Raw genomic sequence first — 14,476 nt, 5'->3', positions numbered from 1 at the left:
TCAGTTTTTCAAGCATTTGAGCCATGTAATTGTTGAGCATGTGCCATGAAATTCTACATGATTTCAAAGGCTTTAAGCTGGCTTAGTAGTGGGATCATTGTCACTTGACTTTGCTATGTATTGTGAAAGGGTATTTGCCAAGAGCATTGATCCTAGACCCTACAAGGGGCAACCTTGCTAGAGGCTTTGCTTTGTTGCCTCCAGATGCCCTCTGGTTTTAAATAGCAAAGACTAGACATAGTTCCTATTGATGTCAGTTTTCTTCCACTATAACTTGCAAAATCAAATACTTAATATTCCAAGATGAAATACCAAACTTCCAACTCTCTTTTGAATGAGAATGCTCTTATGCTAAACAATATCCGTGGATTGTGTGATCAAATGAGACAACGTCAAGGCTTATTGTGGAATTCAGTTGTAATAATGTGTTATGTTGGTTATCGCAAAGGGACTTACGCTGTTCATTCAATGGATATTGACTTAGCTTCTTCTAATCAAATGAACTGCAAAGGATAAAGGATTTAGAGAATCTCTTCTAACTCTAAGAATGTAAGTTAATGTGATCGATGACCATTAAAGAAACTTTACAATATTTCAATAAAATTTGAATGTTATTTAAAACTTAAATGATAAATGTTATTAAATATTCATTATTTGAACTTCATGTTAAATAGTAACAAATAATATCAAATTCAATAATCAGTTTTCAGCTTCACATGTATTTTCTATGTCATCAATATTGTCATCGGCATTGACATTAGATGATGTAGGAAATATTGAGGAATTGAAGGCCACTGCTACTTGCACTACAAGTGTGCTTGCTTTTGGACTGCTCAAGTGCGATATGTTGGGAGTGGAAGCATCCAAACTTTCAATGATTGGGGGTAGCACCCATTGTGGGGTCAAGGGTGATGTCCTGCACAGGGTCCCGGAACAAGCTGGTTTTGTCTTGGACAACCTCAACTCTCTACGGATGCACCTTGCCGGAATCTTTAGGGGAACTGGACTGGACCACTGATTCAGTTTGAACTGGACTTTGATCTGGCTATTCACTTGGGTAACATAGCATATATGTGAATAGACAATATGAGTAATATTTCATTACATGCAACAAGACAAGGAAATCTGGTGCCTGCAACGCATAAAGGGTCTGGATGACTTTGCTCTAGATAATTGTTGTGTTTGGTCAGATCAGTTTGTGATGACGATCATTCCTCTTGATAGAGTAGGTGGTTTTGCTGCAGAGACATTGATATTGATCAAAAGAGTGCTCTGGTCTCAAATAAGAACAAATAGGTTACAAACATTGGGTGCCTTGTTCTGTCCATCTGGGAATGAGAAATCGCTTCAGACAATAAACTTGCAAGGCATGTGAAAAACTTAAAAAGTCATTGCAGAGATTTCTATTATTTGATAGATTGGATAGACTGCCTTCTTGCTTTAGAGATAACTAAGATCTGCAATTTTCTCTCAATTGATTCTGTATTCATTGCTGTAGCATTCATGTATTTCACAGGAGAATGTTTTTATGCATATATATTATATACAATGAAAGTTCTTCATTAATCAGGAAGTTTGTGCAGATTCAAAGGGAAGTAAAGGAGGAAAGGCTAAGAAGAAGAAGAATAGGAAAAAGAAAGAGCAGGCAAAAGATGTCATCTCAGGCAGTGCAAATGGGGTTTCCTTAAAGGTTTTTTTTTTTTTGAGAAAGCTTGAAATTTATGGATTTAGTGCTATGTGTGTCATGGCTGTAGCAGTTAAGAACAGCTAGATGGTAGTGCTGATATTTCGGTAAACTTATATTTGTGTCTATGTAATGCATCAGGTCGGTTCTGAAGTAATCTGTTATGAGGAGACTGGGGAGTTTGAGAATGCTAATAGTGAATCTAATACAAATAAGATAAGTGGAATTGAAGAAGTTAGTGATGAGAGATTTTCGGGTGACTTTGATGATGCTTACAATGATGATGAACTGGACCCAATAATGAGGGAAAAACTCGACAGGTACTGATTTAATTTGCTTTATTGGGTAATTTATGTCCCTATCTTTTAATTTATGTGCTTGAAGTTGAAATACTTAATTATTCTGCATATTGCACAGACTATCCTAATCATGCACATGAAATTTTTATTTTATGGAAATTGAGAAGTGGTTTAATGCAGTGCATAGGCACAGTGACTTATCTGTTGCACTGTTATGCTGGTTTTCATAACCTATGGTTTATATGGACTTTTACCGTTTTGTACCTTTATAGTCTTTTCCAGATATTTTCTTCACTTCTTTTATGTGCAAATGTTGGTACCAGTCATACTGAGTCAGTATGTTTTATAGTGATGATATTATGCTCATAAATCGTCCCATTGAGTGAGATTTGTATGAGTTGCATTACGAACTAGATTAATTGATCTCATGTTACTTAAATATTTGCAATAAAATATGATACCTATTGTATTTCTTTTGTATGAACAGACCTCTTTTTGGGGAATTTTGTTTTTGACTGATTGATCACTCTCTCCTGTATGCATAGCAAGTTGTAGATTTTTGTAATTGGGATATGAGCTATTAGAAGCTATTTCAAATTGGTATGTTCTGCATTATGCCTATCTGAAGTGTGCACAATGTCTCCCAGTTCAAGACAACAGTCACTAGTGCCCTTGTGAGAGACAGAAATGAGATTGTAACTAATGTGTTTGAACTTTGTATTCTGTGAATATCTTGCATGATAGTTGGGAAGTGACTTGAAATTCTCAGACTTTGTGAGGTTTATGTTAGAATTACTTTCACAGATGGTATATGTAATGAAGAGAAAACAACGGCACAATTTTTTAATCAAAGTTAAATGACAATCTTAGAATTTTTTTTTTGCAGTGATATCTGCACATCCTGATTCCTAGTTGCAGGTCTCATTTATCAGGTTATCAAACTTAGTGATTTAAAATATTAGTAAGTGGTAGGATTTTCAATCGTTGAATTTTAGTTATGATTATCTTAGTTTATTGCATAACACATTCCCAATTCGTGTTGTTGATCAATGATTTTGTTAGGGATTGTCAAGGTTCCTTTTTGTTATGACTGGGTTGACCACTTCCTTTTCAGCTTGTACGTTCTTTGAGCCCGTCACAAATCTTTGAGTTTATTGTGCCCTTGTTTATAATGAAACAGAAAGTAGTATGATCTATTAAGTTGGGCTTGCCAGGAACCCTGGCTGTACCTGGACTTGTGTGGGCTGACTTCTGACCCTGGTCTGGGTTTGGCCCAGGTTCAGCCAGGGTCCAGCCTAGATCTGCATGTTTGGCTTGGGAAAAATCCATTGTCTGTTTGGTGTCTTCCTCTTGCGAAGTTCTTAGTTTCAGCTATGTAATACATCTTTTTTAGTTTGGCTTCCATGGCTTTCATGTTTCAAGTCCATACCTCTGTTTTTTTCCCACCATGAGGATGGATACCACTTGTCAGGAAAACTAAGTTATTTTCTTAACCACAAATATATGATATTGATGAAATATTAAAAGAGAGATCACATAATGAAAGAGCAACCTGAAGATCCAAAGAAAAGAAAAGCAACTTAACAAAACTTACCATGGAAGTCTAAAGAGAACAATATGTTGAAAGCATCTTATAAACAGAGCGAAAGACTGCAATAAAAAATAATGTAATCTATAGAAGCTATCCTTACTGAAAAAAAGCTACAGTAGCTTAGATTTGTGGTTTCAGCAGGAGATTTGAGTTGAAGCTTTGTATTCTAAACTCATTACTTCATTTGCAAGCTTTGCATAAATAATAAGTGTACCATCTTAGAATGGACACACTTCATTTTGAGACCTTTTAGCCATCCTTAGTATGGTTTTGGTCTCTTTTTCTCTTCTCGTCTTACATTTCATGACCTTCGTCATCTCTCGCTTTCCGACATGGTCTTTTAGGTGTTGCTTTCCTACCCTTTTGACCATGTCTCTTGATCAACTTGTTATCTCTCAGTTTCGCGTGCACCTCCTTCTGAGTCTTTCTGAGCCCTTCCCTTCTTGACCTTTGGGACTAGGTTGACCTAGGTCGACTCAAGTCAACCTAGGTTGTGGAGTTTGGGGCCCGAAAGTCCTTGAGTTTGCCAATTAATTTAATTTACTCCCTTGTCAGCCTGAGTTGTTTTTCCTCTCGAAAACTCGTATATAAGGAGGCTAGGGGGCTCCATTTTCATATCTCATATTCTCAAAGTTATCAACAAGCAAGTAATCAAGGCGTTCTTCTTCAAGCAAGCATCTTCAAGCATTCAAGTCGAGGCATCTCCTTGTGTCAAGCTTCTTCCTTCAAAGTGGTAGTGGAGTTTGGCTCTAAGGAGAAGATCCATCATTCCAATCCATCCAAGTTCTCCTATTATTCTCCCATGGCATGTCACATACATTTCCATACATAAGGTTTTGGCTTCTTTGATGTCTTTATGGTTTGTTTGAGTCAAGGCTATTACACTTACATGCTTGATCTCATATTAAGCACAATTGCATCTTTGAAGATAATTGTATCTTTGAGTTGATGTTATTCATATCTCCTACATGCAAGCATTTCCCTTATCAATTATATTTCAATGTACGGTCAATTCCTTAACTAGGGCTTGACCAAGATAAGCCCTCATCCAACCCAACAACATAAACTCTTCATTTTTTGTGCATAGGAGCGGGATAGCGGAATTTTGCATGCAGATATGAAAATAACTTGGTAGAAGCTCTTTGGAGAAGTTGGTTTGATTTTGTTACAGTGCTGTTGGACCATGTCAACTTGCGGGAATCCGTCCTTCCAAGTCGACCTAGTCGACCCAGTCGTCCAAGTTGACCTAGTACTTTCTACTTTTTTGGATGAACTATTTTTGGATTTTGTTCGTTTTGTTGTTTCATTTGGGAATTCTGCAGTCGGATATTCAGAAATAGGTTGAGATCTGTGACTTCAAACTAAAATACATCTTCCTCAACGCATTTCAAGCTCATTGTTTTACATTTTATTTCCTTTCTTATCTATATCTTAAATCTATATCTTAATTGGGCTGATTGTATACACTTAGCATCCAGATCTACATTATTTAAGCTATTTGTTGAATTTGGCATACACATTATCCCATAAGTGCCAAAGAGTGCATTTCCTTGTATTGCATTCTCCTTTATAATTCAGATTTGGCATTGGTGCCCTTCTTCCTTTGGGTTCTAGTTAATCTAATTTGGATTATAAGAGGAATCATATTTGGAAATTCCCCTTTTCCCCTCACATACATATTTGGATGGCTTAGTGGCTTGGATTAGCAGAGATCTACAATCCTATTAAAGTGTCTCCCTTTTCCCCCTAAACAATAAGTATCACAACCCCTTGCTATCTCAACTCTGATTGGCCTGAAAGTGAAGAAGCTTGTGTCAAACTCATGCTGACCCCAAGCAAAGAGCTACTTAGTCCACAAGATCACGATGAGAGAGGCTAACGACTTGTCAGATGTGAATGGCTAGAAAATGGGACATTAGAGTTCCCCCTTCTCAAAGATTGCTCAGCCTGCCACCAAAAATGCTTGGATCCCATGTCAATCTCAAGGAAGCTGAACCTCCATGTCGCTGCGCTACTTTGATACAAACAATGTCTAGAAATGTGAAGCTACTCATCAATTCCCCACATCTGCAATGCACCAATTATGCTAATACCAAGATCTTGCATCACTCCATGCGCATAGTCTATCGAATCAACTAATCATGTGCTGCTGTCATATGTGAGAAAATCCTCAATCCAATTGAGAACCTCACTCGAACCGAGAGTCAAATAGAGATGGTAACTCAACATCATGCCAACCAGTCCTCTGAAACAATACCAAACATGTGATTGATCCTCATGGGTCCCACAAACGAAAAGGCCATCCACCTTCCCAGCTGTCTAAAATATCTCGGTGCTCCATAAAAAAAGTAGGATGTCCAAAATATCCAATTGCTACAGCACTGCTCCCCTAACATGGATCCAAAAACTGCAACTGTATTGAAGAAGCAAGCTAGACACAACTTCTTTTTACATGAAGTGTAACAGTCCAAGTGCTATCATCATGCTCATCTGTGATGGTAGATTAATCATAGGTACTAGATAAATGAGGAGAAGATACAATTAATGAGTACCCATCAGCACTGTCCTCTCTCCTTAAATGCTCATTGGCCATGTGTTGCCCCACTTTTCACCAGATACACATTTTGCAAAGTGGAAAGTGAACTAATGTCATGTTTTGTCAAAGTCTGGTCAATAGGTCTTTCCTCTTTAGATGTTGAGTTTCTCCATCGGGTTTTCATCTTTTCCCTTCTCCCGTGTCACATATAGCCCGGGTGAGTATTTCTTGATTATCATGAGTCTTAGGGGTAATTTAGAGCCATACTCGATGGATATTCTTGAATTGTGCTACATCATTTGAATTTATTGCAACTCATTTAGTCTGGAGATAGAGAAAAGTGATCGGCGGAAAACCAGGTTCTGACTTCTCCTTAGCAGGTTTTCGCACCCCAAAGGTGAATTTCCGCAAAGGCTGGCAAATGATATTTGTAAGCTTTGTTGAAGTAAGGTGAATCATGTTATCAAAAGATCATTCAAATGATGTTATGTTTTCACAGCGAGAATCATTTTGAAGTCTGAAAAATGATTGGAATAACGATTGGCGGAAAATCAGGAAAGAGCTTCTTCGTGGCGGACTCCGAAGTCAGAAATCAATTTTTCGAAGAGGTATATGTAAAGGAATTAAGAGAGCCATGGGTCCCACCTCTCACTTGCGAAGTCGGTTTCGTGTTTTCTGGAGACTTAAAATAAAGTGAATAGGGCAGAAGAAGTAAAACAAGGGGCCTGGGCGGAAAACAAAGTTTCTTCTTCTCCATAGCGGGTTTTCGCACACAGAAGGTGAAACTCCGCAGCGATCCATAAATGTTATCTGTAAGCTGAAAATAAGGAAAGGTAAGCCATACTATGATCAAATCATCCAAAAATTATCAAGTTTCATAGCAGAGATTACTCAGATTTCATTAAGATGATCAGGATAAACATCGTCGGAAAACTTAGAAGTAGCTTCTCCTCAGACGGACTTCGAACCAAGAGGTAAATTTTTCGCAAAAGTTTAATTAGAAAAGTAAAGTCACTAGCGGGCCCCATTTTTCGCTCGCGAAGCCTCTTTTATGTTTTCCTAAGGTTTCTAGCAAAGTGCTTAGAATAGAAAGGTAAAAGCAAAAGCTTGAGAGGAAAATCGAAAATCGGCTTCTCCGCTGCGGGTTTTCTACCCTCGAAGGTCATTTTTCGCATTTGAAGAAAAATCGTTCCTGCAAGCGTGGTAAGTATGTGAATTGATTGCAGATTATTTTGGGCAAGTAAATAGAAGCAAATCAGTGAATTGATAAGGCTTTTGCAAGCAAAATTGAGTTATGCGGATTTTGCCCTAGGGAGTTCTCCATTCTTGTTTTTTCGAAAGATGGATGAAACGGAAAGTAAACTAGTAATTAATGAGAGTTACCGTTGAGCCAACGGAAATAGTGAAAAGACAAAGATAAATCCGTTAGAACCTTTACATCCACCAATCCAATGGATTTACCCTTAATTTCGCTTGTGTGGCGCGATTTATGAAATTCAATGAGCAAATCTAGGGTTATTTTATAAAGAGGGAAGTAACAGATTTTCAAACTACCGTTTCACTGTTATACTGTTGTACTGGATAGTGCTTTCAAGTAATTTTCAAAGTTACAGAGTTTGCTTCTTGTATCATCTGCAATTGTTTGAATTTTCGCTATCATACATCAAATAAAATGGCAACAAGATTCGCGGGTTTTGATGGATTGGGTGGAATTAAGTCAGCGTGGTCGACTATCACAGATACTTCACTCCGTTTTTATGATATGCAAGATTTTCAAAGGAGATTAAGAGCAGAGCCAATTCATCCCATAACGGGAAAACTTCGGGGAAGCGGATTAGTAGAAGCAGCTAGGTTTCTTGTAGCAGTACAAGCCCCGAAGTTAATTTTGGAATGCATCAATCATTACAACCCGGATACAAAGCAGATTCTATTGCCTGACCAAACAGTGTTGATTTCAATTGATCGTCAAGCAATAGTGAATTGCTTGCGAATTCCAGAACGAGAGGAGTTCTCTGATTTAACGATGAGTGGAGCCATGTCTGAGTACTCTTTGAAGAAGATGGTTTGGAGGAGGGAGATCATGCAGTCTTGGTTTCAAAAGCCAAGGGGAGCTAAGAGTAAAGTCCTTAAAACTCTTTTCGGCACAGACCTCAAACCAGAAATTGTTGACATTTTGGTTCTGTTGCATCGACTCAAAGGTGAGGTAGAAGCTTTTAATTTTGTAGAGCAGTACTGCTTTTTGGTGCAAGTTATTTGCTCGGACACACAGTATATTGACTGGGCATATGAGGTTAGTGAGCATCTTTCTAGGGCTCTCAGTGCAGCCAAGTTCTATAATTCATTTTATATGTCCTCTTTCTTGATGTACATGTTGGCTTCCCTTCAATTGTGGCCGAGACTCCCTAGAATTGAGAATTTTCCTGATAATATAAAAAGTTATGAGTTTTATCCATGCTTGCAATTACAAAATATTTATGCAGAATACATCCGGGTAAATGATGCATTCACCATGAGGATTTGCAGGGAGCTCCAAGGGCGTCTTGAGCGGAGATTCAGTCCAGAAGCGATGGCGATCATCGGTCAATTTGGCAGTTATTTCATTCAGTTCTCATCATTTTCTTATTTGCGTCTTGTAGCATTTGATGGATTTCCACTGAAGCTGCCCAGGTATCCAGATGATATGATTGTGCTCGTGGAGATAGTGAGGCAAGCAATCCAAGTGAACGTGTTGATCGCCAACTTGAGGAAGAAAGGGTATGAATTCCCTATAAAAGTTGGAGCATACAGTTGTGAAACCAGATCAGATGCAAAGAATATACTCAAAGCATTTGAGAGTAAATACAAATTGGAAGAGTATGAAGCAGTAAGGCCCTTGTTTGATCCTAATGGATATGCCAGAGATGTGCTCCAAATTGGAAGCGCAATCAAACATGTGACAACCATGGAAGACTATTGGGCAGATTGTAAAAATGAACTGGAGAGTCGAGATCGTGCCTTTGCCAGATTTACAATTGATCAGGTAAAGACATATGGTATAAATTTAGATTTGGAGGGATTGGAAGATGATGGTCAAAATATGTACAATAATACATATTTGACTAAGTTGAGGAATACTCCCATTAGTTCCGAACCATATGTTGACATAGAAGAAGACTTTGATGTCATGATGGCAAGAATTATCAAAAGGACTGGGAAGTGGGTTGAGTGGACAGCTAAGAAAAGCTGGAGCAAGAGAAAAACTACTCAAGCTTCTCCAGCTACAGCTACTCCCGCTTCATCTCAAAGTGCCATACCCAGTGCTACTACTGCACCTGCTCAAGGCCCAGCTCAATCTGCAGGCGAAGGTGATCAACCCCCGGAGAAGAATGTTCCAATAGCCCCAACCTGTCAAGGTGGATCACTACCAGTCATTGGAGCTCAAGCTGAAGCTGAAAAAGAAACGAAAGAACAGAAAGATGGATCTCCTGCTCCAGTCTCACCTCCACATGTCACTCCAACTCCATCTCCTCATGTCACCCCTGTCTTATCCCCTCATCATAGCCGTACTCCATCTGTATGTGCTTCTGTTCTTAAGCCTGCTGGTTCTCCTGTTCAAATAGTAGAGATCGAAGATGATAAAAGTAGTAGTAGTGAATCCACTGAGTCTGATGAAGTTGCAAAGAAAACTCAAGAAGAGGAGAAAGCTCCAGGTTCATCTAGGCTTCTTTTTTGAGATCCAAAGACACCCTTTTCCGCAACTACAGCGACAACGACTCCAGTGAAGAAGAAAATGTTCAGCATTGAATCACTTGGAACAACCTCCAAAGTGATTAGTACAGAGTCTTGGCTCGAAGATACTTTGGAGAAGAAGAGGAAAAGAAAAGATGAAAGTTTTCCTTCAAAGGATGTTGTATCTCAAGCGGTTCGCTCAGGATCTGCCATAGTAAAAGCTAAAAAGCAGAAGACCTTGTCAATATTGGGACAAGATCTAGAAATAGCGCACTTAACTATGGAGGTAGCAAAACCAAACAAGGCAGGGAGAATTGAAGATATGACTCCAGAGGACTTCACTCTACATTCAATTGATCTCGAGGAAGCTAGGCATGATACAAAAGTGGGCCTATGGAGATCAAGTAATGAGGTTATAGAAGAACAATTGGAGAACCTCAAATTGTCAAAAGTGAGAATGAAAGCAGAGATTGAAGAATTGAAAAGATTTATTAGGCAACTAGTTTTTCCATTGGCAACCATTACTGGCGTACCTGCTACTGAGAACCCTACTGTAGAAGAAGTGCAAGCCTTCATCTCACAGCTCCAAAAAGATAGACATTTTGGCCAGATCGGAAAAGAATGGATTGAGAAGCTCAGTATAGATGGAGCCGTTCTGATTGATCAAATTGGAAATGTTATCCTTTGGTTAGAAATTGAGAAGGATAATATCACTTCAAATCACAACACTTTGGCCGCAGAAAAGCCAAGGTGTGATGAATGCATTTCTCTCCTAAATATGGTCATCCAAATGAAGGCAAAAGAGGCAGTTGAAGCGAATATTTTGAAGAAGGGGACTGAGCCTTTGTTCGAATGGTTTCAAAACATGTAATTCAAGCAGGAGATGATTCAAGAGGCAGAGGAAGGACTCAAAGAAACAAAGGAAAAGGTGAAGAAGATCCAAGACAGAGCATTTGAGCTCATGTGAGGATTACACACTGATCCACAAAACAGTGGGCAAGGAAAGGCTCTCATTGGGGTGGAAGTAATGAAAAAGATCTTCTCCACATACTTGAGTAATCTATCTGGGATGACTTCAAGCGGTCCAAACAGAGTGGTAGAGTTGCAGACACTTGGTGGATACGTGCATGTGGCGTCTGAAGAGTTGACAAGTCAGTTGAATGCAGTAAAGGAGTTGGCTCGAGAGCATTCAAAGTGGCTCTTAAGATTCACCAATGTACATGTGCCTAGTCACAAAGAAATGATCCCAATTATAGTGGCTGCCAGAACATATAGGACGAAAATTGAAAAGGGGAAGAAGTCCGAGTGATTCAGATTCCCCCCTCTTTCATTTTCTATTGTAAATTTTGAAATCTTTGTTAATATTTTGATATGATAAATTGGCATCTTGCCATTTGTCATCAAGAGAAGATGAAACGATTAACATTCCCATTATAATGGTCATCTCTCAAATCCTATATGTATGAAATTCAATGATAAATCAAAGGTCAGCAAAATTTTGGTGTGAAGTACTATTTGTTGCAGAGACAATTGAATGGCACTTCGTTTCAATCAATTTCCGTTCCAGTAGGTATTGTGATTAGTTAATATTTCCTTTCTATGTTACAAAGAACTGAGGAAGAACAGAGTTTCATTTCCCCTGTTTTACAAAACACGAACGAATGTAATAAGTATTGTTACAATTCATTTGATGAAAGGATGCTGCTAGTTTCTCTTTTTCCAATTCATCAGTTGTAGTTTAGATTTGATTTTCAGCTTATTTTAGTTTTGTGCGAGTGGATTTATGAATTCATAAGAAATGTGGATGCGTGAATCCGTTTCAGTATTGTGAAGTATTCTTGCCTGAATTAAGTTCTAGTTAGGCTTAATTTGGTTTGCCTCTTCTGCTTTCGGGTTAAGAGCATACCCCACATTAGTCTTAGGAATAAAACATTATTCCTTGAACATCATTCACATAGGGAGCTGTACCTCAATTCAGAGGGAAACTAAATATTCTTAGAAACGGTTTCCCAACTGTTGTGTAAAGTTGTTCTTCATTATAAGTTTGGGCACATAAAAAGAGGAAAAGAAGAAGAACAAATCTGTTTACCAACACCATGTTGTTAGCCAAATCAGTATCATGTCTCTTTGTCAAATGTAATAAATCAGTCACCTCCTGTCTGCATTCAGTATCAGTCTATGTCTATTGATCAATATCAAAAGATATTCCACCATCAAACTGAAATAAGGGATTCTCCAGTCTCCAATCAGCATCCATCTCAGAAAGTGAGTTACTATGTTTTATTCAAGCAACATTATGCTGGCTGAAAGTATTATCATAAGAACAATTATCCTCAGGTATTGCTACACAAATAGTAGATCTAAAATATACCTCATCACCCCTATAGTCATCAATCAAAGGACATGGTGTCATAATGGACAGAGACTTCCTTGAAGTCTTAGGTGGTTGATGCACAATGCTATCAACTTCATGCCTGCTAAGCTGCCTATTTGAGTGAGTTTTATTTTCTCTTTATTCCTCTCTATAGGCTGAAATAATTCTTCTTTCCTTCCTCAATTTTGTCCCATATTAAGAAAGGTTTCAGTTTTTGCTCACATTGTTTGATGACATTGGTAATCAAACTACAAGCATCCGAAGAAGTAGCTTGTGTTTGTTTCAAATCAGTCATTATGGTGGATAAGAAGTTCTGTGAATCATCATCACTCTCTTCGATGAACAAGGATGTAATGTACTGCATAAAGGATAAAACATATCTTTTGTGGGCTCTTTTAATAGCAATTGAGAACTGATGGAATGTATCATAAATTAAATTTTCACAACTGTGATCCAACATAATCACACAAGCACAAAGTTTTGCAACTTATTCTAAAATTTGGACTACCTTACCAAATGATGGATTATGGATATCACTCATTCCTTTGAAACTTTCTAAAATCAATTGGAATACCTCTTTCATCACTTCCCAGCTGTATGGATTGTATGGTGCTGTTATCCTCATGACATGAACAATACATTGCGTAACTGCAAGCCTTACCTCTCTATTGGGATGCCTCAACAACATTGGCTTAACCAGGGGAATCATTGCAAGAAGGATGTTCACTTGCTTACCTTTAGAACCTGACTGTTCTAGTGTGGATAAATAGCTCTCGGTTGCTCCTAAATTGCAAAGTAATTCATACTTTGATTGAGGCAAACATGCAAGTTTCCTTTCTATACTATAGAGTTTTCTTTCAAGAATTTGTTCCTCGTCCTTGTCAATGAATTTTGGTAGTTGCCTAAACATGTTTGGGAAATTCTGATTGACACTTGACCAACTAATATCTCTAAAATGACTACCCCCATTATGCTCCAAATTATAATGTTTATCCTCTTGTAACTTCGTCAAACAGTTAGGATGTAAGTTCTGTACTAGTTTTCTAAATTCTTCATCCACAACACAATATAAATGTTCAGTACTTGGCCTTGGTTTTCTGTCAAATATTTCATTGATAATATGGCCACAATCTTGAAACAAAATTTCAAAGGTAGTTGAAATTGCTTACAGATGCATTCTGACATCAACTGAACTACCTCTGACAGTAGCCCACATTCAACTTCCTTGGCACTATGCATCCAACACTTTGTAACCTGTTAAAGATCCTCAAACTCTGCAAATTTTCTAAGGTGCTTGCCAAATGAGAGCAATGATTCTCTGTCAAAAATTCAATCTTTGTCATTCCCGACAAAGCTAAGCGACTCCACCTTGTGACAACACTAGCGTTCACAATATCTCCTATAATTTTTCTTTATTTTTCAAAGAATTATCCCTCGCAATGACTGCATGCCACACTTGTAGATTAAATAACAAAGCTCTTGTATCCTTCATGATGGTAGTAGTGAGTCTGTTCATATGCTTCATAATCCAATCGCCATGACCACATATGACTCATGAACACTTTCAACAGTTTCTACAGTAGATAGGAAATGCAGAATCCAGAGCATATATATATATATACACCAGTTGTCAGAAATGTTGTCGCAGAGAGCGTTGAAGGTCACGAGTTATAGGCTCGACATAAAATAAAATCTTCCACAACGAATCTCCTTACAGAAATGACGTGCTCAAAGAGTCTTCAAATGTTCTGCCCAGACAGCATTTTGATATTTGTAATGGAAAGTCCTGTATAAGTAATGGAAACATCTGTTTTTCACAATAACGGCCCATGGCAATGGTTTTTGTTTTTATAATGGCAAACTCATTGCCTGGAAGAAGTTCTCTGTAAAAACTGATTAATGGAGCGCCTTTGAGCAAATAATATGGCTGTCTTCGAACTTCCATTGACAATAATTTAATCTTTACTCCAGTTTTTGGCTATGGGAACTTTACAGCTTCTCACAATGCCAATGTGATACCAGGATTTTGCGGTTGGTCTTTGGTGCTTTGTGATAACTAACAGAATGGTCTTGATACTCTTGTTAGTGCCCAGACTTGCCTATGAATTATATGACATTAATTTTTCATTAACTCCCAACACCAATGTCTTGTCCAATAGATTCCTTGACACAGTGGCAAGTAACAATGCCATTACGGTTACCAAAATTTCTAAAATCCTGGTCATTCGAAAAGGTAACAGAATGCATTTAACACCTCCACAATTCGTTGCTTTCACATACTAAA

General features: G+C 38.1%; 1 protein-coding gene across 13 annotated transcripts in view; it reads left to right on the top strand.

Moving 5' to 3' along the window:
* Positions 1-14,476, top strand: part of LOC149562175 (SKP1-like protein 21) — a 119,390-nt gene that overhangs the window by 54,867 nt on the left and 50,047 nt on the right. For all 13 annotated transcript variants that reach the window (XM_089825715.1, XM_089825716.1, XM_089825712.1 and 10 more), the window contains exons 7-8: positions 1,584-1,690; positions 1,826-2,004. In XM_089825715.1, coding sequence (XP_089681841.1) covers positions 1,584-1,690; positions 1,826-2,004 — 286 coding nt within the window. The remainder of the gene's footprint in view (positions 1-1,583; positions 1,691-1,825; positions 2,005-14,476) is intronic.

The sequence above is a fragment of the Cupressus sempervirens genome, chromosome 4 (assembly GCF_028749045.1).
Source record: "Cupressus sempervirens isolate cs-2001-9-10 chromosome 4, ASM2874904v1, whole genome shotgun sequence".
Classification (NCBI taxonomy): Eukaryota; Viridiplantae; Streptophyta; class Pinopsida; order Cupressales; family Cupressaceae; genus Cupressus; species Cupressus sempervirens.
The sequence above is the reverse complement of the archived record's forward strand: the minus strand, read 5'-3'. Positions and strand labels throughout refer to the sequence as shown.